The 26,909-nt window shown below is 46.5% G+C and overlaps 1 protein-coding gene across 1 annotated transcript in view; it reads right to left on the bottom strand.

Moving 5' to 3' along the window:
- Myo16 (myosin XVI) overlaps positions 1 to 26,909 on the bottom strand; it is a 373,810-nt gene that overhangs the window by 340,572 nt on the left and 6,329 nt on the right. Inside the window, 1 exon segment of the mRNA XM_051169490.1 lies at positions 7,861 to 8,124. Within this exon segment, the coding sequence (XP_051025447.1) occupies positions 7,861 to 8,124 (264 nt within the window).

Below are 26,909 nucleotides of genomic sequence, written 5' to 3'. Positions count from 1 at the left end.
GACAAACACAGGTGCTGTGAGGGGTAGGCTATACGTGGGAAAGACTATCCTGTCATGAAAAGAGAGGGAGAAGCTTCAGGGAGATCTGTAGAGAGCCGATGAGAGAAAGTCTGGCGAGGAGGGCCAAGCAAAAAGCAGGAAATGGCCAGTGAGGTCAGTGATATCTGCAGATGAATAAACTGTAGGCGAAGCTATTTCCTAGGAGCTCAAGATATACTTAAGTGACCCTTGATGTAAGACCATGAAGCGCAAATTTTAGCTCCAAGATGCATGTACCAAGCCAAAAGTCCCACAGATCCGTGTGACGCCACCCACAAGAGGTCCTGCCCTCTCATGTGCCAGACATACCACACACACACACACACACACAGAGAGAGAGAGAGAGAGAGAGAGAGAGAGAGGAGAGGAGAGAGAGGAGGAGGAGAGAGGAGAGAGAGAGAGGGGAGAGAGAGAGAGAGAGAGGAGAGGAGAGAGAGAGAGGGAGAGAGAGGAGAGGGAGAGGAGAGAGAGAGAGAGAGAGAGAGAGAGAGAGAGAGAGAGAGAGAGAGAGAGAAATAGTGTTTTAAAATGTTCCCTGTACATAGCACCAAGTCAGGGAACTCTAAGTGGAGCCATGGAGCCAAGTCCTAAGAGAGGGATGCCCAGAGACAGGAGTAGGAAAAGGAGCCACAAATACATGATGTAAGGGGCTTTCTGATTTTGGGGAGCAACAATAGGCAAGACAGCCCAGCTCTGCTTTCTTGTCACTCTAGAAAACAACACACCCTCTGCCGTGGAGCTGGATGTTGGATCACGCAGAGCTGGGGCGGTGACTTCGAGGGGGCCAGTTTTAACGCTGCAGGCAGGTGCCGTTCCAGACATTAGCGTTTACACGGCTCCATTCCTAGAAGTTCTCTGCGTACTGACACAGCACAGGGAACGCCTCTGCTAATACACACTTCATGGTCTCTCTGGTCTTACAAATGGCACATCTTTACCCTCCATGTAAGGCGTTTCATTTCTGCATGTGCTACAGATACACTGTCGGAGGCCAATGCTGTCTGCAGATTGGCAGCTGCGCGTGTAAGCCACCCAGCTGTGCAGGCCTCTGAGAGGCTGTGCCTCTTCCCACGAGATTACCAGTCACTCTTTCTTTTTCAAGCCGAAGATCAGAATGCAGTGAATAGTGATCTCTGTGCTTGCCCCTTGATGGTAAAACCATCTGAAACTTGACGCGTCTGGCCTGAGCTAGTACAACTATTCACTCAGCTAAAGCGTTTGCTTTTCTCAGTTTCAATTAAGACACAATCAGGGCGTGTAAAGTATTAGAAGCCAGAGATCTCACTCATACCATTAACCACAACTGCAAGTTTCCCAGGAGAAGGGAGAGTTCTTTCTCAGGAATAGCCACCCAGTGAACCAGGCCACTGTCACCTTGAGAACAGGGATCAGGTTGACTAGGAAGGACTCTGCACAGTGCACACCTCTGCGTTTTTATCAACACCTGTGTGATGGATGGAAAGTGTCCCAGCTGTCAAAGTGGTTCTAGAACCCAGGTCTTCATGGCTGTACTTGACATGGACCCTGTATAGACCCTGCCCAGGAGAATTAGGTTTAATATGAAATTCTCACATGCTGGATATTTGCATTTTGAAGAAAACAGAAGAGATCAGCTGCCTTTAGGGGGGAACAGGAGGAGAGCATTGGCTGTGAAAAGCCATCACTGCAGGCTACGGAGTTCATTGTCCACATTCTGAGGTGGGCCACATGCCTGAGCCAGTGGGTACGGGGACAGATTTACTACTGTGCTGGTCATCTCCTTAATGGCGAACTGATATGCAGCAGACAGACTTCAGCTCATCCCAGGCTGGGGTGTGCTGGGAGAGGCGGGTGGAGACACAGAACAACAGCCTGCCCTCCAGAGTTTCCTCTCAGTGCAAACTTTTGTGTCAGAGACCCGTGCTTCTGTGTGCACTGCATGCGCGTCCATGATGAGCATGGCCAGTGTGGGCAGCTGGGGGATTTACACAGCTCTGCTTACTGAACTGGGATGCTTTCCGATAACAGGCAACAGCTGCTACATAATTGAAGGCACCCAATCATGAGCTATAAAATGGTGAGGGGTTGGTGATTAAAGGCCGTTTAGATTCTGAAGGTTTCTGCCTGAAGTCAATGCATGGTTTAGTGTCTCACCAGTACTAAATGAGCATTCTGCAAAGTGGCCAGGATTTTAACTGCCAGCTACATAGTCATAACTTGGCTAGCTACTGGCATAATAACCGCGAGGAAATTAGGAATGGACCGTATGCATATGTATGCATTATTACACTGTATGTGGAAGTGACAGGACATAAATCTCGGACTCTGTGCTATGGATTCAACATGAGGCATCCCTCACAGACCCACACACTGGAGGGTTGGCTGGTAATCAAATCTTCAAATGACCTCATCAATAGATCATGTCATCAACAGATTCATAACATGATGGCAGTGAGGTGAAGATGGCAGAGACTAGGGTTGGGAGTAGTGGGTCCCAGGAAGTGCATCCTTGGGAGCTGTATCTCGCCCGTCCAGCGTTCCTTTTCTGTTTGCTGCCCCTTGGGGTATCAAGGCCTCTCCTTGCTGCCATGATAGGCTGTCACCTTTAAGCCCTGCAGCCAAATAGCATTGTTGTCCTTTGAGTTGCTCTTTTCTAGTGTCTGGTCACAAGTCACAAACACACTGTGCTAGAAGTGTAGAGTTTTGTAGGCAGAAAGGAAAGGGCTTGGACACAGCAGCTCAGTGGAGGGACAGGTTTTCACAGGAGCCTGCTGTGTAGCAGTGTCATTAGGGTCTGGCATTGGGATCAGAAGCCTGAACTGGGCAGAGTGGCTGTTCCCTGTCTACCACTTAGGACCTGAGTGTCCTTGGCCAAGGTAGTCCACCTCTCCTCGTGTACTGAGGGCTGTCTGTCTCCCACAGTAGCTGTGAGAACCCTGAGGGTACTGCACAGAGGGACCTTCAGATGACATCTGCCAGCCAGCCCTACTGCACACGCATGCACGCTAGTGGCTGCTCATGTGGCCTTAGCAGGAATTAGCAGATGGATTTGGAGTGGTAAGGAGTGGGTAATGACCTTGGCTGCTGTCTGGTGTCAGGGTGTGATTCATTCACTGTGAGCGTGGAAACCTACAAACGAGAGTGTGGCTTGGACAACCGTGTTATAAATTATAATGAATTTGTAATTATATGGAAAAGGCTGAAGGTAGGCATGCAGGCTCAGAGTCTTTATAACTATGAATTAAGGAGAAGCTGTACTGCTTGGCCCCACTGGAAATGGGCTAAAAGGCGATGTTAACATCACTCATCACCACTGACTGCTTTGCACTGATGCTTTCTCGGATGCGACATGCGAGTCACTTGTGGAAATATGTTCAGTGTCCCATCTAGTCCCCAGACACCTCTGTTAGGAACCGCACCGGGCTATGGAGTCTACCTCGAACTGTACCACAGGACCTAGTTTGGAAATCAGAGGACTTGCCATGTGATGGGGTACAGAAGAGCCTCTCCAGGCATAGGGTGGGTCTGAACCAGAGACCCAGTGAGAACATTCAAACACACAGAAGACATACAAAAAGTTAGCCAAGGGCCCCAAGGCCTGTCTGCACACAGGCAGCTGGCAGGAACCCTGAGTCTGCAGAGGGAGGACACTCTCTCACACATGGATCTCGGATTTCTGGCTTCCCACAGCGTGAGGAGATAAGTCATGTTTTCTGTTACCAATTTCCTCGTAGGTTGCTACAGGAACATAGTTTGGGCACATGACTCTAGCACTATAGATGAGAGAGAATTCTACAAGTAATGGGAGGGTAACAGGCCACTGGAAAGGAGAACACCATACAGGGCAGTGGTGGCACTGAAGCCCACTTCTGTCACCCCAGCAGCGTTCACACCAACCCAATTCTAAGGATGACCTCAGCTGCTCTGATATGTCCACAGATTGGATTAGTTTCTCATCTTGTATTTTCAAACCACGGGCCTGCTCGTGCCAGGCAATGCCGCGCGACTGAGCTTCACCACAGCCTGCACTCGCCATCCTGCCCGCTCCACATACACACTCTCCTCTCCTTGCTCTCCTGCTCGCCCTGGCACTTGCTGAGATCCACGTCTCTCATGGGAGAGAGTACAGTCCACTGGAAGCCACCGCAGCCTCCTGTCCTTTCTGCTAATGCCATCTAACAGCGTCATGAGTTTCAACATTTTTCTCAGGCCAGCAAGTCAGTCTCTCTTACAACAGATGCAGGGAGGATCAATCAGCAGACAAATGGCATCACGTTCTTCTTATTGTCTGATAAAAACCTGTGGCACCTTCCTTCTCTGTCCTGGGCCCGGACCTCGGGTTGCCCAGGTTTGCCTGTGAATACGTTAAACTCTCCAGGAAAGGCAAATCGTAGCTATATTTTAACTGCCTTTTAAGTAGTGGGGACAGCTGGATGGTCTGAGTAAGCCCACTGCAGTCACACAGAGCTCTGGAAATTGACAAGGCAGACAAAAGGACTGATAAAGGAGACGAAACGGTAGAAAAGTAGCAAAACATATGAGGTGTCAGATGGAGTCTGTCCACCGTGGCTCACTTTGAAGATGGAGGAGGAGACTCTGATCCCAAGAGGGCGACTGTCAGATATGGCGAGGAGGGCGGTTCCCATGGGACCCAAATTTCACCCCTCCCGCTGAGCCCCAGATCTGACTTCTGACCTATGGACACACAAAATAGGATGGCGCACTGAGACTCGTCCTACAACTGAATGCGCGGTGATGTGTTCTCACAGCCAGAGGAAAATCACCACCTACAGATAGTCACTCAGCATTTCATACCCCTTCTCCCTCACTTAGTGTATTTCCAAGTTGCTAGAAAGCTTCTAAACATTTTCAAAAAGCCAAATCCAATGTCTCCCTTGGGAATCAAGACAAACTCTCAGCCGTGGTAAAGTTAAAACGGGTCACAGAGGCATAGATGTGCCGGTGTAGCACAGAGCTCCCCCTCTAAAGAGAGGAGTAGAAGGACACCTAGGAGGGAGGGGGGCCCATGGGCTGAACCCTGGCGTAGGAAGTTCTCCCGCGCAGTGTCCTGAACACACTGGGATATAAAACGAGTTCCCGGGGCCCTTTAAGCCCTGCGCCTGTGGCCTTGCCAGCTGAGTCCATGTGACATCTGCCGTGGGCTGGCTCTGCTGGCCGCCTGTGGCTGATGTGGGGAGGTGTTACACATGCTTGGCATCTCCAGCATCCTGGGATCTTCACCACAGTTCAGAGGTCATCCTCACAGTTCCATGCACTTCCCTCTCTGGAGCTACCTACAGGAACCCCGATCTCATCTGTTGCTGGGGTTCAGTCCTTGGGCCTCTCTCCCTCCCAGATGTTCCATAGCCAGCTTTTTCTTGCATTTTTTCACTTCAGTCAACCCTACACATGTGAGCTACACCAAGGTCTTACGCAAGCTGAATACGTAGCTCAGTCCCCTACTGTACCATGACTCCATTGGCCTCGGAGTGTTTGGGCAGCTGGGTGTGCTGAAATGGGCCCCCAGAAACAGCTTCCAAGGGCACCCCATGCTACAGGGAGCCCAGCGGAGCTAGTTTTCCAAGAGAAAGCTTCCCAGGCTCTCATCTCCTTGAAGCTGTGACTGACGTGATCTAGCTTACTACAGCGATGCTCTCGAGGACTCTTTCCTATCGGTCCAGGTACGAGGACCAGGCTTTTATTGATGTAGATCTCTTTTGAAACCCAGGATTTCTTAGCTTGTATGGGCTTTTCTGACCAAATTCCAGCTTTCAAATCATTTGGTGGTGCTGTCCACTCCCAATTCTCACAGCAAAGCAGGTTAAAAGCAGAGAGAAGCCATGCTGCAGCCAGGGACTGGATGCTTCTGACATTTCTTCTAACAAGAATGAGCCGTGTACCTTTACATAGAGTCTGCCACAGAGTCACAGGACCACAGGACATGGACACACACAGACATGATCTTCGTCGTAGTTTAACATGTCTGGCCTCCACCCAAGTCTGAATTTCGTTCTTATTCTGCCCCTGAAATCTCATCAAAATAACTTTTAATGCTAACATTGATGTTTGCGTTCTGGTCTTCTGCACCCTTGTCAAAACTGGCTATTAATTCATCTCGACATTCAAGGGTTTCTCTGGCCACTTCTCTGTAGCAGGTGGCATAGGAATGGCCTCGCAGACTCGCATGGTTGAATGCTTGGCCCTCAGGGAGTGACATTACTAGGAGGTGTGGCCTTGATAGAGGAAGCGTGTCCCTGTGGGGTGAGCTTTGAGGTCTCATGCTCAAGCTGAGCCTCCTAGAGAACACACTGTCCTCTTCCCAGTGCCTAGGGATCAAAATGTAAAACCCTCAGCTCTTTCTCCAGCGCCATGTCTGCCTGCATGCTGCCATGTTTCCCACCATGATGAAAATGGACTAAACCTCTCAAACTGTAAACCATCCCCAATTAAATGATTTTCTTTGTTAGAGTTGCCTTGGTCATGGTGTCTTTTCACAGCAATAGAAACCCAAAGTAAGACAGGGGCCAGGCATCAAACACATCAATCTGATGGGAGGAATGCCAGATTTTTATCATAACATGCACCCAGAAATTGAACATTTCCTCTCACATTGAAACTTTGGAAAATAGACTGTAAAAGCAACAACAAGAAGCAGTAAGAAACCCATACATAAAAATTTGTGAACGGTGTTGATATTAATCGTGTGAAGACAAAGGGAGTTTAGATCAGGCGTGCTTAGGAAATGCTCACATCACAGACCACAACCCAGAATGTTTAGAATGTCAAAGCCATCTTGAACAAAGAACAAATCTGGCAGAACTGCCATCCCCAGCTTCAAGGCAGACTGAAAGCATCACAGCTGACTAACGACGGCATAAAAATAGGCACAGAGACCAATAGGATGGAAGAGAGATCCCCAAAATACCCCACAACCCACAGCCCATGGGGAAGAGTACTGTCTGTGCACACGGTGCAGGGAAACTGGACACTGAAACTCCACCCTGACACAAAACCAACCTTTTACAAAAAGCAGCTAAAAATGGATCAAAGACCCAAATGCAAGATCTGAGGCCATTCATGTACTACACAGAGACAAGGGAGAGTCACAAGCCAGCCTAGGAAATGCGCTTTAGAAAAATTGACTCCTAAACCTATGACAGTTTTGAGGCAACTGACTTTGCCACCATATGTATGCATGTGTGAGGAGAAAAAAAATGAAAAGAACAGTCACAGCCAACTCCTACAGCAGTGAGTCCTAACTTTCCTAACTCTGGGACCCTTTAATACAGCTACTCACGTTGTGGCGGCCCCAACCATGAAATTATTTTCACTGCCACTTCATACTGTAATTTTGTTACTGTTATGAAATGTAATGCAAATATCTGATATTTGGGATATCTGATATGTGACCCATATGAAAGGGTCTTTTAACCCCCCAAAGGGGTCATGACCCATAGGTTGATAACCACTAATCTAAAATACCAAGTGTCCTGTTAAAAATTGAAGTTTGTGACTTTAAAAGAAGTCTTTTGTCTTAGGTAATTCTCCCTCGAGCTATATACAAACATTTCACCAAAATTTTACTTTTTCACATATCTTCTAAGATAATGTGCAAGGAAACTGGACACCAATGGAAAGAATTCTGAAACTCAACTCCATCCTGATACAAAACCAGCCTTTTACAAAAGGCAGCTAAAAATGGATCAAAGACCAAAGACTCAGGATGTTTCATATCATATTTTGGAAGGTACAGCGCTTCTAAAGGCATTCGTATCTCCCTAGACAGCAACAAACAAGACAGATGCTGAGAAGCCCCGTGGGACGCCCCGTGGGAAGACATACCCTCTTTGTCATGGTGGTGGACGATGGCATCCTGCATCATATCAGAGAGGCCGAAGCGGACCTTCTGGGTCTTCCCAGGCTTGATTCTTTTCAGGAGCCCTTCCTGCTTCTGGAACACTTTCTCTCGCTCATAGTAGGCTTTGATTTGCTCACAGCGCATGCGCTTCACCAGACGCTGCCGCTGGCCCAGGGGAAGGGACTCCAGCAAGCACTGGTCAATTTCCATCTCATGGGATCGAAAAACATTACATAGCTGGTAGCAACCTGAAAGAAACGATAGAAAAGTCACTGGATACATTCTTAGTTCATGCCAGCATTACACATACACACCAACACAACAATGCCATGGCCATGAGAGTGTGTATTGTCCACTACAGTGCCTGATTCTGCAGTGCCCGCTGCATTCCTGATTCCGCAGTGCCCACTGCATTCCTGATTCTAGAGTGCCCACTGCATTCCTGATTCCGCAGTGCCCGCTGCATTCCTGATTCTGCAGTGCCCACTGAATTCCTGATTCTAGAGTGCCCACTGCATTCCTGATTCTGCAGTGTCCACTGCATTGCTGATTCTGCAGTGTCCACTGCACAGCAGGGAAAACCTTCCCTATCTCCTCTGCTTGATGCACAAATGCAGCATGACCCCTTTTGTAGAACAGGAGAGGCAGGACACCACACCCACAATTTCATAGTAATAAAAACCAATAATAGAATATGAAGTTTTCCACAACACAGTTATGAACTCAGCCCATCCTTCACCGTGTCAATAGCCATTAAGATCAATCATGACTGGATACTAGGACCTAACCTGTTGAATTCTGGGATATAATTTTATATACACTTGCTACTTCTGCTTCTCCTTCCGTTGGCAAACCTTCACATTTACCAACACCAGGTGCACCGACATGACCATGTTCCTGCAACTCTTTCCAAACACACTAATAAAACTGGTCTTCCACTGTGTGACATTTCAGCTGACACAACGGACTTGTAACACATGCTGTCAGTCATTATCCCCACCAACCTCTAGCTGACCTTTTGTCCTTGTGTGGGTGGCACTTGCTTCTAAGAGACCTAAATATAGTTAAATATAAACACAGAGTTTACACAGAAATTTATTTTTTTTTTGTCATCTCAAAATTATGGATGAAATTATGGCTGTTATAGACATCTTATTAATATAGTGACTAATTAAATTTGTCGCTCTGGAATTTAGAACATTCACTTTTCTCTTTTCATTACATCCTACAAAACCACCCAAAGCCCAGGGGACAACACTGAACATATACACTGGCCATGTGGCTAAAGTTTATGATGGAATGGAAACCATCATTATGAATGATCAAATCTGGCTCATATACCTAGTTAAGTGTCTAATTGTTCTTAAGTAAACAAAATCTTTTCTGTTCAATTGCACTTACTGACATTGAACGGGGGTGGGTGTGTACGCGACATGGTGTATATGCAGAGTCCAGAGGGCAGTTTGTTGCAGTTCATTTTCTCCTTCCACCGTGTGGGTTTTGGGGAGCCAACCTGGCTTATCAGGTGTGGTGACTCCTGAGCCATCTCTCTGACCTGAAACCTTTTTTCTTAACCTAATGCCCTAATACAGGATTTAGTCTAGACTAGCCTGGAACTGTGCTGTGTACCACAAACTGGCCTCAAACATAGGACCCTTGTGCCTCAGATTCTACAGTACTGGAATTAAAGGTCTATGTGGCTTTGGTTAAATATATGCTCTTTTCTTAATGTTTGTCGGCTCAAGGTCCCAAACAAGTTCACAACTCTCGACACATGCAGAAAACGTGGCTGATTTTATGCTTAATGTGAAAAAGAGAAAAAAGAAAGCACATATGAAGCCTCCGTGCCATCAAGGGATTGCCCTGCTGCTTTGAGAGGACTAGGTGTGGACGGGCTGTCTGCTGCAGTGCTTCCACGGTTACACTGCAGACCACTGTTCCTGTGCACACCCAAGGGGCCAAGATGACTTTCCCTGTCTCACATGTAAGGAACCAGGAATCGAGGAAACCTGCATCTTTCCCAAGACCCAAGAGATGTTTGCCTACTACAGTGAAAAGAGCTTCATACAGACTCAACGGCCTTAGTCATCAGGGAAAAGCAAATCAAAATGGCTCTGAGATTCCATCTTACACCCATCAGAATGGCCAAGATCAAAAACTCAAGTGACAGCACATACTGGTGAGGATGTGGAGAAAGGGGAACATTCCTCCATGGCTGGTGGGAGTGCAAACTTGTACAACCACTTTGGAAATCTATCTGGCTCTTTCTTAGAATACTGGGAATAAGGCTACCTCAAGACCCAGCTATTCCACTCCTTGGAATATACCCAGAAGATGCTCCAGCACACAACAAGGACATTTGCTCAACCATGTTCATAGCAGCCTTATTCATAATAGCCAGAACATGGGAACAGCCTAAATGTCCCTCAGTTGAAGAATGGATAAAAAAACTGTGGTACATTTACACTATGGAATACTACTCAGCTATTAAAAACAAAGAAATCCTGAAATTTGTAGGCAAATGGATGGAACTAGAAATGATCATACTGAGTGAGTTAACCCAGATTCAGAAATACTCACTTGGTATATACTTATTTATAATTAATTGGACACTAGCCCAACAGAGATGTCCCCTGAAAGTCTTCACTTACCAGGAGATTGGGATAAATGCAGGGACCTCCTATTGTGACTCTAGGTGAGAGAAGTATGAAAGAATGGGGAAATAGAAGGATCCAGAGGGTCCTAGAAACCTACAAGAAGAACATCAAGGCAGGCGCATCTGGACCCAGGAGGGTCTGCTCAAACTACTGCACCAACTAAGGACAATACATGCAGTAAATATTGAGCCCCTATTCAGATCTATGCAAGGAATAGGACATTATCCACAGTTGTGTGGAGAGCGGGGACTGACTCTGACATGAACTCTGGTGCCCCATATTTGACCACCTCCCCTTCGTGGAGAGGCCTGGTGACACTCAGAGAAAGAATAAGCAGGCTACCAAGATGAGATTTCATAGCCTGTGATCATACAGTAGGGGAGGAGGTCCCCTCTGTCACAGACCTAGGGGAGGGGAATGGGGTGAAAGAGGGAGGGAGGGAGGAATGGGAGGAGACAAGTAAGGGGATAAAAATTTAGATGTAATCTGAATAAATTAATAATAATAAAAAAAGGAAACATGGCATCCCTGTATAGCCAGCTGTGTCATGCGCAATTGCCTACTCTCAGCAAGGAGGAAGGGGCAGACAAAAGTTATGCATGTGTTAACTAGCTCCCCTTCCCTGTAACCTCCAGAGGAGCAGGTAGCCAGTAATAGTCACTTTCACATTTGACAAACTGCTGTGCGGACAGCTGGCTTAATGGGAGCCACAACTGAAGTCACAGAGGGTCTGAGTGTCGAGGCTAGCTTCCACAGGTCAGAGGTAAATTGAGGCAGGGTGTAGAGTCAGCAACTGATCACCCATCAGACTTTTCTCTGAGCATGCAAAGCTTCTCTGTAGGCTCATTTTTTTAAACTAATATATTTCATTACAACTTATTAACCGAGCGTACGTCACTTATAACCCAACTAACCAAAACAATAGGAAGTGAGGATTAAGAAAAACAACAACAAAACTGTAAGGATATCAGCTCTCAGGAAGCTTAGCAGGAGCTGGAGCCTCAAAGCCTTCCCTCCAGCGGTTCTCTCTAGGAGCGTCTTGAAGTGGAGCAATGAACAGCCAAAACCATCCCAAGTCTCCATTCAGCCCCGCCTCCTGTTTTCAGCTTATTTATATATCTCCTCCCAGAGTCTGTTCACATGATCTTTTCAGCTGGCAACAATCAAGCTCCCGCACGAGGTGGTTGGTCTTCTAGTGGATTAACCTTACCTGTTCTCCCACAAGACCGTTCCGATACCACACTTGGGATCATAAAAACAGGTTTATCTGTCCTTCAAGTCTCTAACCTGGAACTGCTTGTAACTGGCAGGGGGGAAGGGGTGAAGGAAACACACACACACACACACACATACACACATACACCACACACACATACACACACACACACACACCACACACACAACACACATACCACACACACCACACACATATACACACACACCACACATACACAGCACACACATACACACCACACATACACACCACACACACACACCACACAGACACACACATACAGCACACACATACACACACACCACACACATATACACACACAGCACACACACACACACCACACATACACACCACACACACCACACATACACACACACCACACACACACCACACAGACACACACTGACACACACACACACACACATACACCACACACATACCACACACACACCACACATATACAGCACACACATACACACACACCACACACACACCACACACATATACACACACACCACACATATACACCACACACACACACCACACATACACACACACCACACATACACACACACCACACACACACCACACACACACCATACACACACACTACACACACACCATACACACACACTACACACACACCATACACACACACTACACACACACCATACACACACACTCTCACACACACTTACTTGATGGTTGAAGCAGGCTTCAACAAGCTCCAACAACTTACATATCCCAGCAAAATCTTTCAAGCAGTATAAAAACTACAATGTAATTACATTCTATTTTTCTTTTAGTGAATGATCATGAAAAAAACAATAATTTCCCCCAATACCTTTACATGAAAAACATTTTACATATTACAGTGAAGAAAACAAATTTTTCCCAGGAACTCACACACATCGGTAACCAGGCAACCTGCTATAGATGAGCAAAGTGTAAGCAAGCAAGGCGATTTTTTCCAACCAATTTTTCTTTACTGACAGGCTGCAATTTGTGGCTACAAAGAAAGAATCAATTATCTTTTTTTTTTTTTTAAAGTAATCTTATAGAAATTTAAAAGAATCACAAATCTAAACATATATATATATATATATATATATATATATATATATATATATATATATATATATATATATATATATTTCAGCTTTAAATCCTCAAGGTGCACACCTACTTATTGACTGTTTGTTATTAAATTATATCAGGAGGGCAGGGCAAAAATGGGTTCAAGAAATGAACATGGCCTCGATCACCAGGCCAGCTTCAGTGGGGGAGTCACGTCAGCCAGCGCTAACTTGAGCTATTGTTAATGTCCCTAACCTCAAAACGTCCCTAGCTCAACTAGTAAGAGTACGCCTTTCTGAACTTCAAATGCTCCCCTAAGATTGTCTACATCAGAACCACTAATGAAAACATCTTTACCTAACCTTACTAAACAATCTTTTTTTTTTCTTTTTTTCCAAATTCTTTCTAAAGGTGGCGGTCATTGCTAACTATCTACATCTCTGGGTTCTTCTCAAGGGTGGTGGTTGAATCGTTAATCTGCTCCAGCAGCAATGCCTGAAAAAGCTCACGCATTGCCACAGTGAGTGCCGTGATGCTGCCCAGTGAGGGTCTGGAAGCCCCTTTAGAGTTGTCATATGACACATATGTCATGAGGGATGTAGTGACCACAAGGGCAACACGCACAGCTGTGCCCCATAACAGCATGATGTGCTCAGGACACGTAGTCCTCAGGGCTCTGCTTCAGAGGCACACCCACTGTGGTTGTCCTAACCAGTGGGCCGCTTTCCAGAGTTCTAACGCTGCTTTGCTGTTCCTTCTGCCCGGCCCTGGGGGTCTGAGAGTGTTCATTAATGCTAAGCAGGAAGCATTTTCAAAGGATCATTCAGGAAAAAAAAAAAAAAAAAAAAAAAAAAGTACTGCATTTGATTGACTGACTTTGGGCTCTTGACATTTTGGCTTCTGTGACTGTCCTGACTTGTCATTAGATACCCAGGGGACTGTCAGGCCACAGGAAAGCCTACAGAAGCAAGCAGTATCCCAGAGGGCCACACATTGATGAGCATTGTGTTGACAGGGGAAATAATCTAATAAACACAGTGGTCTTCAGGTTCTTCGCTCTGAGGAGGGGGGACTCTGGGCGAAAGTGTCGGTTAACTTTGCAGGGCTCTGCAGTGACAGCCGTGGTCCATGTGCAATTCTTCACAGGCTCCCACAGGGGTCAGCAAAGGTGAGCTGCCAACAATCTCTCTATGTCCACACGGCCACAGTTGCTAAAAGTCACAAGTATTAATTTCTAGTATATCTCTCTTGTAATTAATTTCTTAGGTTATCACACGAAGTAGTGGGTTACCTCACGGCGTTTCCATGCATGTGTCAGTATGCCTTGTTCTAACTTACGGTTTTAACATATTTTATCTCCAAACAGTGCTGTATGCATTGATGCTTAATAGTCTATAAGTTGGTTATAGTCTAAAAGTGTTTGGTGTCTTGTGATTTTTTTTTTTTTTTTCGTAATTACAGGTTAATCAGCAGTGACCTGTGTAAGGGAGTTGGCCAATCTGATGGTTAACACGTGAAAATATCAGGTAAGAGGAACAGAAGTTTTATGCAGCCACTGAGTCTATAAGCTGGACAATAAACATGACCCTAAGAACGGCCTCCAGGGATGCTACAGATGGCCTCTCAGGTAGAGGGGCAAACACATGCTATGGGCTGCAGCCCCACAATGCACATCTGTCTACATGTGCATCCTGAGTGGGGGCAGGGATTCCTGGCTGCCTCGTGACGAGGTCCTCAAGGCTCATCTGGACAGTGGCAGGGCAAGGACTACCAGGGACTGGTCTCTTCTTGGCTGGCTCACTATGCTGTGTGGAACCTCACACGAGTGACACTGAAGACAACACCCAGATGAATGCATACAACAGGAATGCCTGCAGACAGACAGAGTCTGGGCTCGGTGCTAGCTCATAGAATGGCCAGATCCGCGGAGAAGCCGGTTTCCTTCTTAGAAACAAGTGCGTGCTACTTCCAGAGTTGCATGCCTGGCCTGTGATACTCTCGCCGTGTATGCTGTCATCGTTTCCCCTTCTTTCAAGTCCTTACCTCCAAGCACTGCACCCATGAGGCCACTTGTCACTAATGAGCTCACATAGAGCCCTTTGTCATTTCCTAGAAGGGAGCATCCGACTGCTGAGAGCTTACCGTGACTTTACTGACCAAGAAGTCCATGTCCATGGTGTTGGCCACCAGTGGTCTGGGAACCTCATTGTCTCAGCAGTTAGCGTCAGCTAAAGTGATACACATGAGAACACTAACATTTCTGAATTAAAATTTTCACTCTTTAGAGAGTGGTGTGCTGGTGAGGTGGAAATGGGATCTTTGATTTGAACTGCTGGTTCTTTTGGTCTTTTGTTTTTGTTTTTGGTTATTTTTTTTAATATCACTGTGTGGATTTTCCAATATGGTCAGCTCCATGCACCACTGTGACACTGAAGTGGAAAACACCACAGAAAAAAAATTTTTATGACCATCCATTGACCAAAAATTGAAAAACAACCCCCGTCCCCTGCCCTTAGCCATTTGGTAAATCACTTGGCAGCCCTGTTGAATCACTATAGTAAATACTGACATTTTAGGCAACATTTTGTGGTTCATCAGGACCCTTGTAGATGACTCCACATGTCAAACCTTGCCACACTCTAGCCACGGTAAGCTGTGTTTTCTGGAGGCCTCTGCCTTTGCGACTTTGGCGAGCCATACCCTGATGCCAAGACCAGCACAAAAGAATGGCTTGCCTGTCTCCTTTGCCTGATGGCTTTGCTGAGATTTTGAACTAGATTTCAGAACAATTTTTCTCTCATGAATGGGCTTCATGTAGCTGGGAAAGAATGAAATCTGGCAAGAGGCTTGGTGTACTCTTGGCACGGCTGAGAACGCACAGCTTTTTACTCAGTTTCCCAAACAAAAAGGGAATCTTGGAGATAAAAAAAAAAAAAACTGCAATTTTCCATGTGAAATGAAAAGAAAATGTGCTTTATAATTTGTAAACAGGAAAACGTAGCTATGTAAAGTTAGGAGCGTGGACTGCATTTCAGGACACCAGCTTGTGTCTGTAGCATAGAGGAGGCCTCCACCGAGGAGAGAAGCTGCTGAGACTCTGGGCACACCACACATTGGTTGGGCTCACACTTGTTCCCTATGACATGCAAGGTCCGGTGAAAGGCCCTTCTAGATGTTATTAACCATAGCACTGAGAGGCACACAGACTATCTCCCAAGTCACTGAGAAATGGCCGATGCTGTGCTTTGGAGGGAGGGGACCTGGGGTAGCCCTGCCCTTGGCCTAGGTTCACACAGCTTTTCTCTCTCCTGTTCAGCTCTCTCCTGCCCTCATTCCCTTATGAGCATTCTCTGACAGGCAGTCCCATGGTGCACAGCACATCGGAAAGCCCCTCTCAGAATGTGTTTGCAAGGGACACAATCAAATGCACATAAGGCATACTGCAAGACAGACTCTCACACATAGGCATTCACACGTATGCATGCACATGCACACACACACTCTACAATGACATATTAATGCTCATAATTTAAATTAAGAGGCTGATTTTTCTTCAAAGATTTATTTTTCAGACAGAGCATCTCACCATAGCCAAGGCTGATCTGGAGCTATGTAGCCCAGGCTGGCCAAGGCTGATCTGGAACTATGTAGCCCAGGCTGGCCAAGGCTGACCTGGAACTATGTAGCCCAGGCTGGCCAAGGCTGACCTGGAACTATGTAGCCCAGGCTGGCCAAGGCTGACCTGGAACTATGTAGCCCAGGCTGGCCAAGGCTGACCTGGAACTATGTAGCCCAGGCTGGCTTTAGACTGCTAGAATTCTTCCTGAATAGCTTTAGCACTAGAATCACAGGCATAAGACATATTAACTGTTGTAGGATATGTATATATGCAAAATTTAAACACAGAGTCAATCTATGCAGATGAAAACTTTATGCAGGCTGAACATACTAATGCTAAGTCTTAAAATGGTATTTTAAAAGAGAAAATAATAAGAAATAACAGGCGAGGCAAAGAAACAATGACCCATGTGCTGAAGAGTTAACGTGGATCTTTATTTGGGCCATATGCGAGTTAACTTAAATGTGAACCAAAGGTCTGAACATAAAGTTTGAAGGCACTTGAAGAAAACTTAAAGGCCTCATGGCGTTAGATACAATGCCCAAAGCGCAGGGAGAGCCAGAGGAAACAGACAGCGAGACTTCACTAAATCAGTGAGCTGAAGACACAGTGAACTGAGTAAAAAGACAACTCTGTACCATAAGAGAAAGTATCAGACCATAACCGATCAGGAGGTGACACATGGGACACATGAGGAGCCGCTACAGGCCAAACCCAAAGCTGATCGAAATGGGCGAAGGGCCGGACAAGTGTCTGTCTGGTAATGACAAACAGATGGGACATGGCTTATGGACGCCCCCAGTTACGACTGCGAGTCAAGACCACAGCTAGATGGGCCTTCATGTCTGCCACAATGGCTGCTGCCCATGACACGGAGAGCAAGTGAAACACTCTCGGCACAAACGCAAACTGGTGCAAATGCTACATGGAACATTATGGACGTTTCTCAGAAAGATCGGAAGCGGAGCGTCCATCCTGAACTAACAGCTCTATTTCTGGGCGAATACCGCAAACATTGAAGGCAGGATATCAAGAGATGCTGCACATCCAAGCCTGGACGTCCACGGACAGTAAACTAAATGAAGACACACCTAACCAGCTCTTAGTCAGCCTGAAGGAAAATTCCTCTAAAAGCTACAGCACAGATGACCATGAAAAACACACTGTGATGTAAGATAGTCCACCAGGGAAAGATCAGAGCACTTAGGGTCTCCTTTCGCAAATCAGCCAAAGCCCTGGGAAGCAAAAGTGAGTGTGTGTTGAACAGCGTTGCAGTGTGTGAGATGAAATACTCTGAAATCCCACGCCAAGCTGTAAGTGTGCAGGCCACTCTTGAGCCACACACACACAGTGGTGAGAGGGGCAAATTCTGCTGTTTCATCATTTTAGAACTTGCAACACAAGGACTTTAAAGTAAATGCATGGCTTACTTCCCGAGAACATAACAACAAATGTAATGTTTATCATATGCTTCATAAAAATGTTTTTGTAAATTCTGAAAGCCCAGAGGATGACTGCCAAGGCGAGAGTGAGCAAGCTTACACACAGGTACTGAGCACACGCACACTCACACGTGCGCACACACTCACATGCTCTGGTATCTGTATACTCAGCAACTCCTCCCATGGACACTTATTCTTAGCATCCATTGTTACAATAAGATCCAGAGGCTTTTTTGTGTGCCTTTTTTTTTTCTCTTCTGCATAGAAAACGGCAATAAAACAAAGGAACAGTGAGGGTTTTCAAAGAGAAGAGAAAGCTAATCGCTTCTGCGTCCTCCCACAGCTGTAAGTCTACAATAAAGCCGGATGTCTGGAGATGCTGAGAGTTTAGCATCTTTGCAATAAGGTTATAGGAATATATCCTCCCTTACAGAACAAAAATAGGGAGAAATTAAGTTTCAGCAAGATGTGCACACTGCAGTCTGAAGATTGAGGCTCACGGCATCTTATATAACTCTTTTCTGAAAGTTGGAGATGTGAAATATTTAAACACACCTTAAGAATTTGATTTAAGCTTAAGAAAACGCCATCTTGCAATTTTACTATTTATCATGTTTCTTTCAAAATTCTTTCGGCTTTTAAATTTATATACCCAGAGGACATTTCTTGGGCTCCCATCCAATTTGTTTCTACTTAGTCTCCCAGCACCACACTTTACCACGTAGGCTTGTTTAAAGCACTACTTTATCTTAACACTAATTAATACAGAATCATCGTGTGGGAGAAAGAAATGAGGCGCTGAACTTATATGTTTGCACTGTGTATGAGCACTGCATGTTTGCATGTTTGTATGTTTGTATGTGAGCATGACTATGAGCATGCGTGTATCAAGGAGGCCATACAGAAGTCAGAGGACAATGTCAGGGGACACGCCTCATCCTCCATCTTGTTTAAGACAGGCTCTGTGATTGCTCACCGCTAAACGTGCCTGGCTGGCTGTCCTATGAGTGCACAGGGTTTCTTCTTCTACCTCTCTCTGTGAGAACACTAAGGTTACAGGTCCATAGAGCACATCAGTCAATGTGGGCTCTGTGGGCTCTGTGGGCTCTGTGGGCACGGGTTCTGTAAAGGCAAGGAACAGCCCTATTTTCATTCACAGTTGCAGCAAGAAACATGTCTGGGGCCAACCACGAATTGTTCACACATGTACTCACTCGTACACTAATTTATTCACTCGTTCAAATACATTTTAAGAGGCCGCCGCTTTAAGCAGAGTTCATAATCAACTCTCCACTTTGCCACCCTCTTGCTTATCATCTAAGGAAAAGGGAGTGTCACTAAACCACACCAGGGCTGTGACAAGATAAGAGAGACACTAGGACAAAACAGACATAAAAGTTACCAAAATTATTCTGGGGAGACCGCTGTCCCCAACATTGGTTGCATCTGCAATCTAAATTCCCACCAGCAGGGGGTACCAGGAGACCTCAGGCTATGCTCTGCTAGGCAGAGCTTACACTGGCTTCTCAGAACCTATGCCATGCTTCATGGCTAGCTGGTGAGATGACCATCGCATGGTTAAGGCCTGTTCGATATGCCCCAAGAATAAAGAATAGTGAAGCCACATGCGAGTCTGGCCACGCCCAGTTCACAGGTGTTGCTGGAGCTGGCTTCAGCAGAGCCCCCTAAGCTGGACTTTTGGGGCTGTTATGAAGAACAATGAACTAGAAGTTTGGGAGGCAATTCTGTCTCGAAACAGCTTCCCCCCTTCAATAAAAAAGGCACAGGAATTGGTTTTTTGCATCCTTGAATGAGGCACCACGAGGCACGTTTGTCATTAATTTTGCATTTGTTGCTAGCTCATTCAATGCATAGCTTCCTCTTCTGACTCTCTCGCTGGGATGAGGAAGAATGGCCAATTGATTCCACAAGCCACTCATTAATTTGTATCTGCCTCTCCTGTCATCCCTCATTTCTAGATAATAAATAATTCACGTCTCTTAATCTCCCTTATTTAGAGGACCCTTAAGCTTCTTGCCTTTAATTATTCTTAAAAAAAAAAAAAAAAAAAAAAAAAAAAAAAAAACCTTTCTCTCGGCAAAAGGCCTTTAAAGATGAATTAAACAAAACAGGGCAGCATTTCTTACACACCGCTGTTCCATGCAAGCTTTTCAACATGTTTCTTCAGCATTTTACTATCTTCATATAAAGGACAGAGAACTTCTAGTTAGATTTCTTAGCCATTACTGTCTCAACAGATCAGTAGCACTTGACTTTTCCAACATGACCTCTGCATAGCGTCCTCAATACACCAGACACTTTAACATGCCTTGGTTGGCGAGCTGCTGAAGTGTGGCTCATGGTTATACAAAGCGTTCATCCCCTCAGGAAACAGTGAACAATGAATCCTGGCTGGAAGCTATAGCATTCACCAACGGCTGCTCTCATGTCATTGTCGTCCTAGGAACACGAGGCCGTGGGTTCCACTCTGGCCTTCATTCAGTGACAGCAGTGAGTGAAAAACAGTCCCCTTGGAATCAAGGACCACCAATTCCATCTTTTTTTTTTCCTTTTCTTTGTTTGTTTTTCAAGACAGGATCTCTCTGTGTAGCCTTGGCTGTCCTAGTCCAGCTTTGTAGTCCAGGCTGGCTTCAAACTTACAGAGATCTGCCTGCTTTTGCCTCCCGAGTGCTGGGATTAAAGGCATACACCACCAACACCTGGCTTTTAACTGAATTCCATTTTTCTTGCATCCTTTCAGGGTTGGAGGGGTTGTTTCTGTTGTCTTTGTTGTTGTTGGAGTGGTGGGATCTTTTTCTCATCACAAGCAATTGGAAGATGGCAGCAGTGCAGTGAGGTGCACAGCAACGGAACCTTCCATGGTGTTTGCTTCACGTCCTGTGAAGATTGGACTTCTGCTCTTCACATTCTTAACTATGGCTCCAGACACTCAATGAAAGAAAGATGGATCATGGTGTTCTAAGCCAAGGAAGAGATTCTCAACACGTGTGACCCACGGTTGCTAGTGATCACCCCCGTACTAAACTCCCTATCTTAAAAATAGATGATTTTAGACACTAAAACCTTCTCCAATCCCCCTGTGTGTGCTCTTGGTAGTGGGCGGCGGGGCATGTGTTCCATAATACTCATTCTGTCCCCATGATGGCTGAGCCACTCACTTGAACTTGACTCCCCTTCTCCTATTGGCTCTTCTGGATGGGTGGGTCATGGATGAGGTCCTTGTGGAATGCTTCTGAGCATGGTCCTCCTCGTGCATGATCCTGTCAATTCTGCACACGCTGCTTGGCACTGCTACTCTCTTCTTGACTGAAGACCCCTCAACTCTTCTGTGGATGCCTCTCCTGGCTGCCTTCCTGGCAACTCTGACCTGAACCATCTCTTTTCTGGCTGTTGATCTCCTCTCCTTCTTCATCGTAGCTGTCGGCAGCATAGTACTGACTCCCACATCTCTATCACAGACGTCTCCCCTTGGAGCTTTAGTCTAGTGCAAGACTGTGTGTGCAAAACTGTGCACAACAGCATCTCAGCAGTTCTCCGTGAACTCCATCAGCCTGTGCTGAGCCTGTGTCTTTGCCGTGTTCCCAGCTGAAGCTTACCAGCTCTGCCACACAGTTGTTTATTATAATTCCCCCTCTTCCATCTTCCATAACTTCCAAACCTGCCCCAAGACCCCACAGGGTTGCTTCCAATTCTCTTTCAAATTCATCTACTTTTCTTCCTTTTCGGGTCCGTCAGTTATCACCGGATCTACAGAAGCAGCTTGCTGTAGTCTGCTGTTCTCTTCCAGTTGTTTTTTCAAGCATGATCTCTCTACACAGACCTTTGATAATTCTGTTTTCTCCTCCTCCTTCATATTTTTTGTAGTGTGTGTGTGTGTGTGCGTGTGTGTGCATGTGTGTGTGTGTGTGTGTGTGTGTGTGTGTGTGTGCACGCGCATGCGTGCGCGTCACTGTAATCATATAGAGGCCAGAGAACAGCTTTTGGGAATCTGTCCTCTTGCCCTACTCCAGTTCCAGGGATGGAACTTAGGCTGATAGGCTTACGCAGCAAGCACTTTTCCATGTTGGGAATCTCTTTTGTACAATTTCCATTTTAATAAGAAGGGAAATCTAGGGCTGGAGAGATGGCTCAGAGGTTAAGAGCACTGCCTACTCTTCGAAAGGTCTTGAGTTCAATTCCCAGCAACCACATGGTGGCTCACAACCATCTATAATGAGATCTGGTGCCCTCTTCTGGTGTGCAGGCATACATGCAAGCAAAACACTGTATACTAAATAAATAAGTAAATAAATAGAAAGGAAATGCAGCTAATGGCAGCGGCTGGAAGAGTTTAGAGGTCCTCACTTGGCTGGACAGCTCCTAACCTTTCCTGGCTGAGATACTACGGGTGGGGGAGGCAAAGCTTCAATGGGGACATCTCAGATTTTTGGATCGGATGTGTTGAAGGTTCAGCTGGGTTCGGGTGGCAGAACCACAGGTGTTTCCCGGAATTCATCCACAGGAATTTGGAAAAGGAGTAACTGACACCACGAGGAAGGAACGAAGAGTAGCGGAGATAAACAGTGTATACCAGGGCTATATTAAGTTCTGTTAACCCAGCCCGGAGGCTGCAGAGCACTGCCTGCTCAGTCCTGCCTTCATGATTGACGCGATGCCCAGGGCAGCTTTCCGCCTTCTCCCTCCCGCAGCCGTTTCTTCGATGCATGGAGTGGCTGCTCTTCAGTCTTCGAGTGCTCCAAGTGCTCGCAGCTTCCTACACGACTTCTGCTCGCACTAGTTTCTCACTCAGAAACTTCACTGAAACCCTATTCAGCCTTATGTGCCTTCTAGCTCCCTCCCAGGAGGCTGACTTGCCTCCAGCTCTCTTTCCTCGTGCCTGCCCTGTGAACAACACCTTCTCACAGGGAGGCGTGGTGTTGGCATGTGCTCTTTCAGTATCCACCCATCCTACAACTGTTTTCTGCAGAAGCCTGTCCATGTCATAATTCCTAGGTAGCAAATCCCTTGAGAAACGGAAATCTGTATATACATTTAAATTCATTGCATAGCTTGCTATCTTTTCTTATTAATTTATTCAGATTACATCTCAACTGTTATCCCATCACTTGTATCTTCCCATTCCTCCCTCCCTCCCACTTTCACCCTATTCCCCTCCCCTATGTCTGTGACTGAGGGGGACCTCCTCCCCCACCATATGGTCACAACCTATCAAGTCTCATCTTGGTAGCCTGCCTATTCTTTCTCTGAGTGCCACAAGGCCTCCTCACCACTGGGAAGTGGTCAAATATTGGGGAACCAGAGCTCATGTCAGAGTTAGTCCCCTCTCTCCACATAACTGTGGAGAATGTCCTGTCCATTGGCTAGACCAGAGTAGGGGTTCAGTGTTCACTGATTGTATTGTCCTTGGTTGGTGCAGTAGTTTGAGCAGGACCCCTGGGTCCAGATCTGCCTGTCATGATGTTCTTCTTGTAGGTTTCTAGGACCCTCTGGGGCCTGCTATCTTGTAAAGAGGAGAGGGTGCAACACTGGGGAACACTGTCTGTGAGAGGGAAGACCGGAGCCTGCAGGGGCTGAGGAATCAGGCAATTCAGAGGCAGAGGACCCAGGTATTAGGTTACTATGTCAGTAATTAGACACTGAGGTGATGGAGGGGGATGCTCAGTGGAGGGCACATGGTTGGGGCCCCTGCCTTCTGTAGTAAGGGGCAAGCTCCATGTGACTCTGCTGCTGAGAATGAGAGTTTTGAGCTCAAGCCCAGTGGTCCCTCTACCCCTGGAGACAGCCTCCCTGTGGTGTGTGCTTTACTGGGCAGAGCTCTGAGCCACATCTGGAGGGTCCTGTGGAGTCGCTAGGCTGGCACAGTCTCCTCCCTCCCAAGGGCTGGTTTCCTGGTGCCCTGGGTCCTAAACACGGAGAGCTGTGAGTGGAGTGACTGCTTCCCTTGGCTCTCCACTCTAGAGCAGAACTCTCTCTCTCCTCCCCCCGCCAGCCCCCATTCTCCAGTTGCACTCAGAGGACACCCCATGCCTTGGATATTGGTCACAGCATCTTCTGGACTGAACAAGAACATGCCCAGCGCACAGTCTCAGAGCTACTGAGACACACAGAAGGTCCTAAGAGGCAAGAGATTCACAATTACTCCAGACCTTAGCTCAGCACAAAGAGTGCATGCTGGGAGCAGAGAGAAACTACCACAGACTCTCATTACCACTTCTCACCCTGACCCTAGACCTGGAAAATCCAAATACTAGAGGGCCAGGAAGAAACATGTCCAGTTTTTGTCATTTAGCTATATTATTAGTATTTTTATTTTTTTTAAAAAGTATTTTGGAAAAAAAAAGTATTTTGGTTTTATTTACTGTAACTCTTATCTACTTTTTGTTTTGTAATAAGTTACTGCTCTCCCTTGCTTTTTCTCTTCTTAAAGTATTTTATTTCTTCTTTTTCTTTTATTGAATCTCTCTTCAATTTTGTCTGTTATTTTACTTCATTTTACCCTTTTAAACAGTTTTCTATTTATTAATTTGAGTTTTGTACGTTCTTCTACACTGTTTTTACTTCTTTACCTTCTATGGGACTGGTTGTGTAGTAGTTGTCTTTAACTTCCTGTTACCTCACTGTGAGATACCTTGTTACTGTTGGAGCAATTTGCATGTACCCCTCTGGGTGATTACAGGGAATAAACCCCCAAAATGATGCAGCTCACAAGTAATGCCACTGTACAAAGCTAGAAAAAGATATTAGATTAATCCCAGAAATGCTCACAACACAGGAAACAATAGTGTCATAGACCACAGAAGCTGAGGAACTTAAAGTTAAGTAATTAAAATTCCCAGTAAGAATTCAAAAGTCCAGTTCTTATTATAAATGATCTCATAGAGGATTCCAATAAGCATATTAATAAAACAAATAAGTCACTAAAGACTTGGGAGTGAAACTTAATAACTATGAAGAGACAGTCAGCAAGTAGAGATTCTAACAAATAAAACAAATGGAAATCCTTGAAATGAATCAATAGATCAAATGAAAAGCTCTACAAAAGCATTGCCAATAGAACAGACCAAGAGGGAAAATGTCAGGTATCAAAGACACAGTTAAGATATTATTGCTTTCAGTCAGTAATAAAGAAAACACAATAAGACAGTTATGACTTGTGACTAAAAGGCCAAAGCTATGAATCTGTGATGTAGAAGGAGCCAAGATGTAGCATAAAATCACAGAAAATCTATTCAACAAATTAAGCAGGAGTTCTCCTACATCGGGAAAAGACACAAACATCTCAATACAGGAGGAATTCAGAACCTAACAGACATGACCAGAAAAGCACATCTCTGTGTTGTATTATAGTTAAAATCCTAAAAGTAACTGGAGCAGCAATCTGACAGCTCATAGGACTGTGAGAAGAAGAAGAAGAAGAAAAAAAGAATGGCTGGGTGTAGCTGGTGTATGGAGATGGCTGGTGTGTGTTGGGATGGCTGGTGTGTGTGTGGATGGCTGGTGTGTGTGGGGATGGCTGGTGTGTGTGTGGATGGCTGCTGTGTGTGTGGATGGCTGGTGTGTGTGTGGATGGCTGGTGTGTGTGTGGATGGCTGGTGTGTGTGTGGATGGCTGGTGTGTGTGTGGATGGCTGGTGTGTGTGTGGATGGCTGGTGTGTGTTGGGATGGCTGGTGTGTGTGTGGATGGCTGCTGTGTGTGAGGATGGCTGGTGTGTGTGTGGATGGCTGGTGTGTGTGGGGGGATGGCTGGTGTGTGTGGGGATGGCTGGTGTGTGCAGGGATGGTTGGTGTGTGCGGGGATGGCTGGTGTGTGTGTGGATGGCTGGTGTGTGTGTGGATGGCTGGTGTGTGTGTGGATGGCTGGTGTGTGTGTGTGTGGATGGCTGGTGTGTGTGTGGATGGCTGGTGTGTGTGTGGATGGCTGGTGTGTGTGTGGTCGGCTGGTGTGCGTGTGGATGGTTGGTGTGTGTGTGGATGGCTGGTGTGTGTGTGGGTGGCTGGTGTGTGTGTGGATGGCTGGTGTGTGCAGGGATGGCTGGTGTGTGTGGGGATGGCTGGTGTGTGTGTGGATGGCTGGTGTGTGTGTGTGTGGATGGCTGGTGTGTGTGTGTGTGTGTGTGTGGTCGGCTGGTGTGTGTGTGGATGGCTGGTGTGTGTGTGGATGGCTGCTGTGTGTGTGGATGGCTGGTGTGTGTGTGGATGGCTGGTGTGTGTGTGGATGGCTGGTGTGTGTGTGGATGGCTGGTGTGTGTGTGGATGGCTGGTGTGTGTGTGTGTGGATGGCTGGTGTGTGTGTGGATGGCTGGTGTGTGTGTGGATGGCTGGTGTGTGTGTGGGTGGCTGGTGTGTGTGTGGATGGCTGGTGTGTGTGTGGATGGCTGGTGTGTGTGGGATGATGGTGTGGGTGGCGTGTGTGATGGCTGGTGTGTGTGTGGATGGCTGGTGTGTGTGTGGATGGCTGGTGTGTGTGGGGATGGCTGGTGTGTGCGGGGATGGCTGGTGTGTGCGGGGATGGCTGGTGTGTGCGGGGATGGCTGGTGTGTGCGGGGATGGCTGGTGTGTGCGGGGATGGCTGGTGTGTGCGGGGATGGCTGGTGTGTGCGGGGATGGCTGGTGTGTGCGGGGATGGCTGGTGTGTGCGGGGATGGCTGGTGTGTGTGGGGATGGCTGGTGTGTGCGGGGATGGCTGGTGTGTGCAGGGATGGTTGGTGTGTGTGTGGTCGGCTGGTGTGTGGCCTGGAATGGCTGGTGTGAGTATGTGAATCACTGGTGTGAGGCTTTTGAAACTTCAAATCTCACCTCCACTGACACATTTTCACTAGCAAGGAAGCACAGACAGTACCATCAACTGGGACCAAATATTCAAACCTGATACTATAAGGAGATATCTCATGTAAACATATCTCATTTAAACCACTGCAAAACCTCAAATATAAACAGCTTTACCTCTTCAATTTAAAAAGATAGACTGGTTGACTTGATTTTA

Source organism: Acomys russatus, chromosome 27 (genome assembly GCF_903995435.1).
Source record: "Acomys russatus chromosome 27, mAcoRus1.1, whole genome shotgun sequence".
Classification (NCBI taxonomy): domain Eukaryota; kingdom Metazoa; phylum Chordata; class Mammalia; order Rodentia; family Muridae; genus Acomys; species Acomys russatus.
Note: the sequence above shows the minus strand (reverse complement) of the source record. Positions and strands in the feature narration are given on the sequence as shown.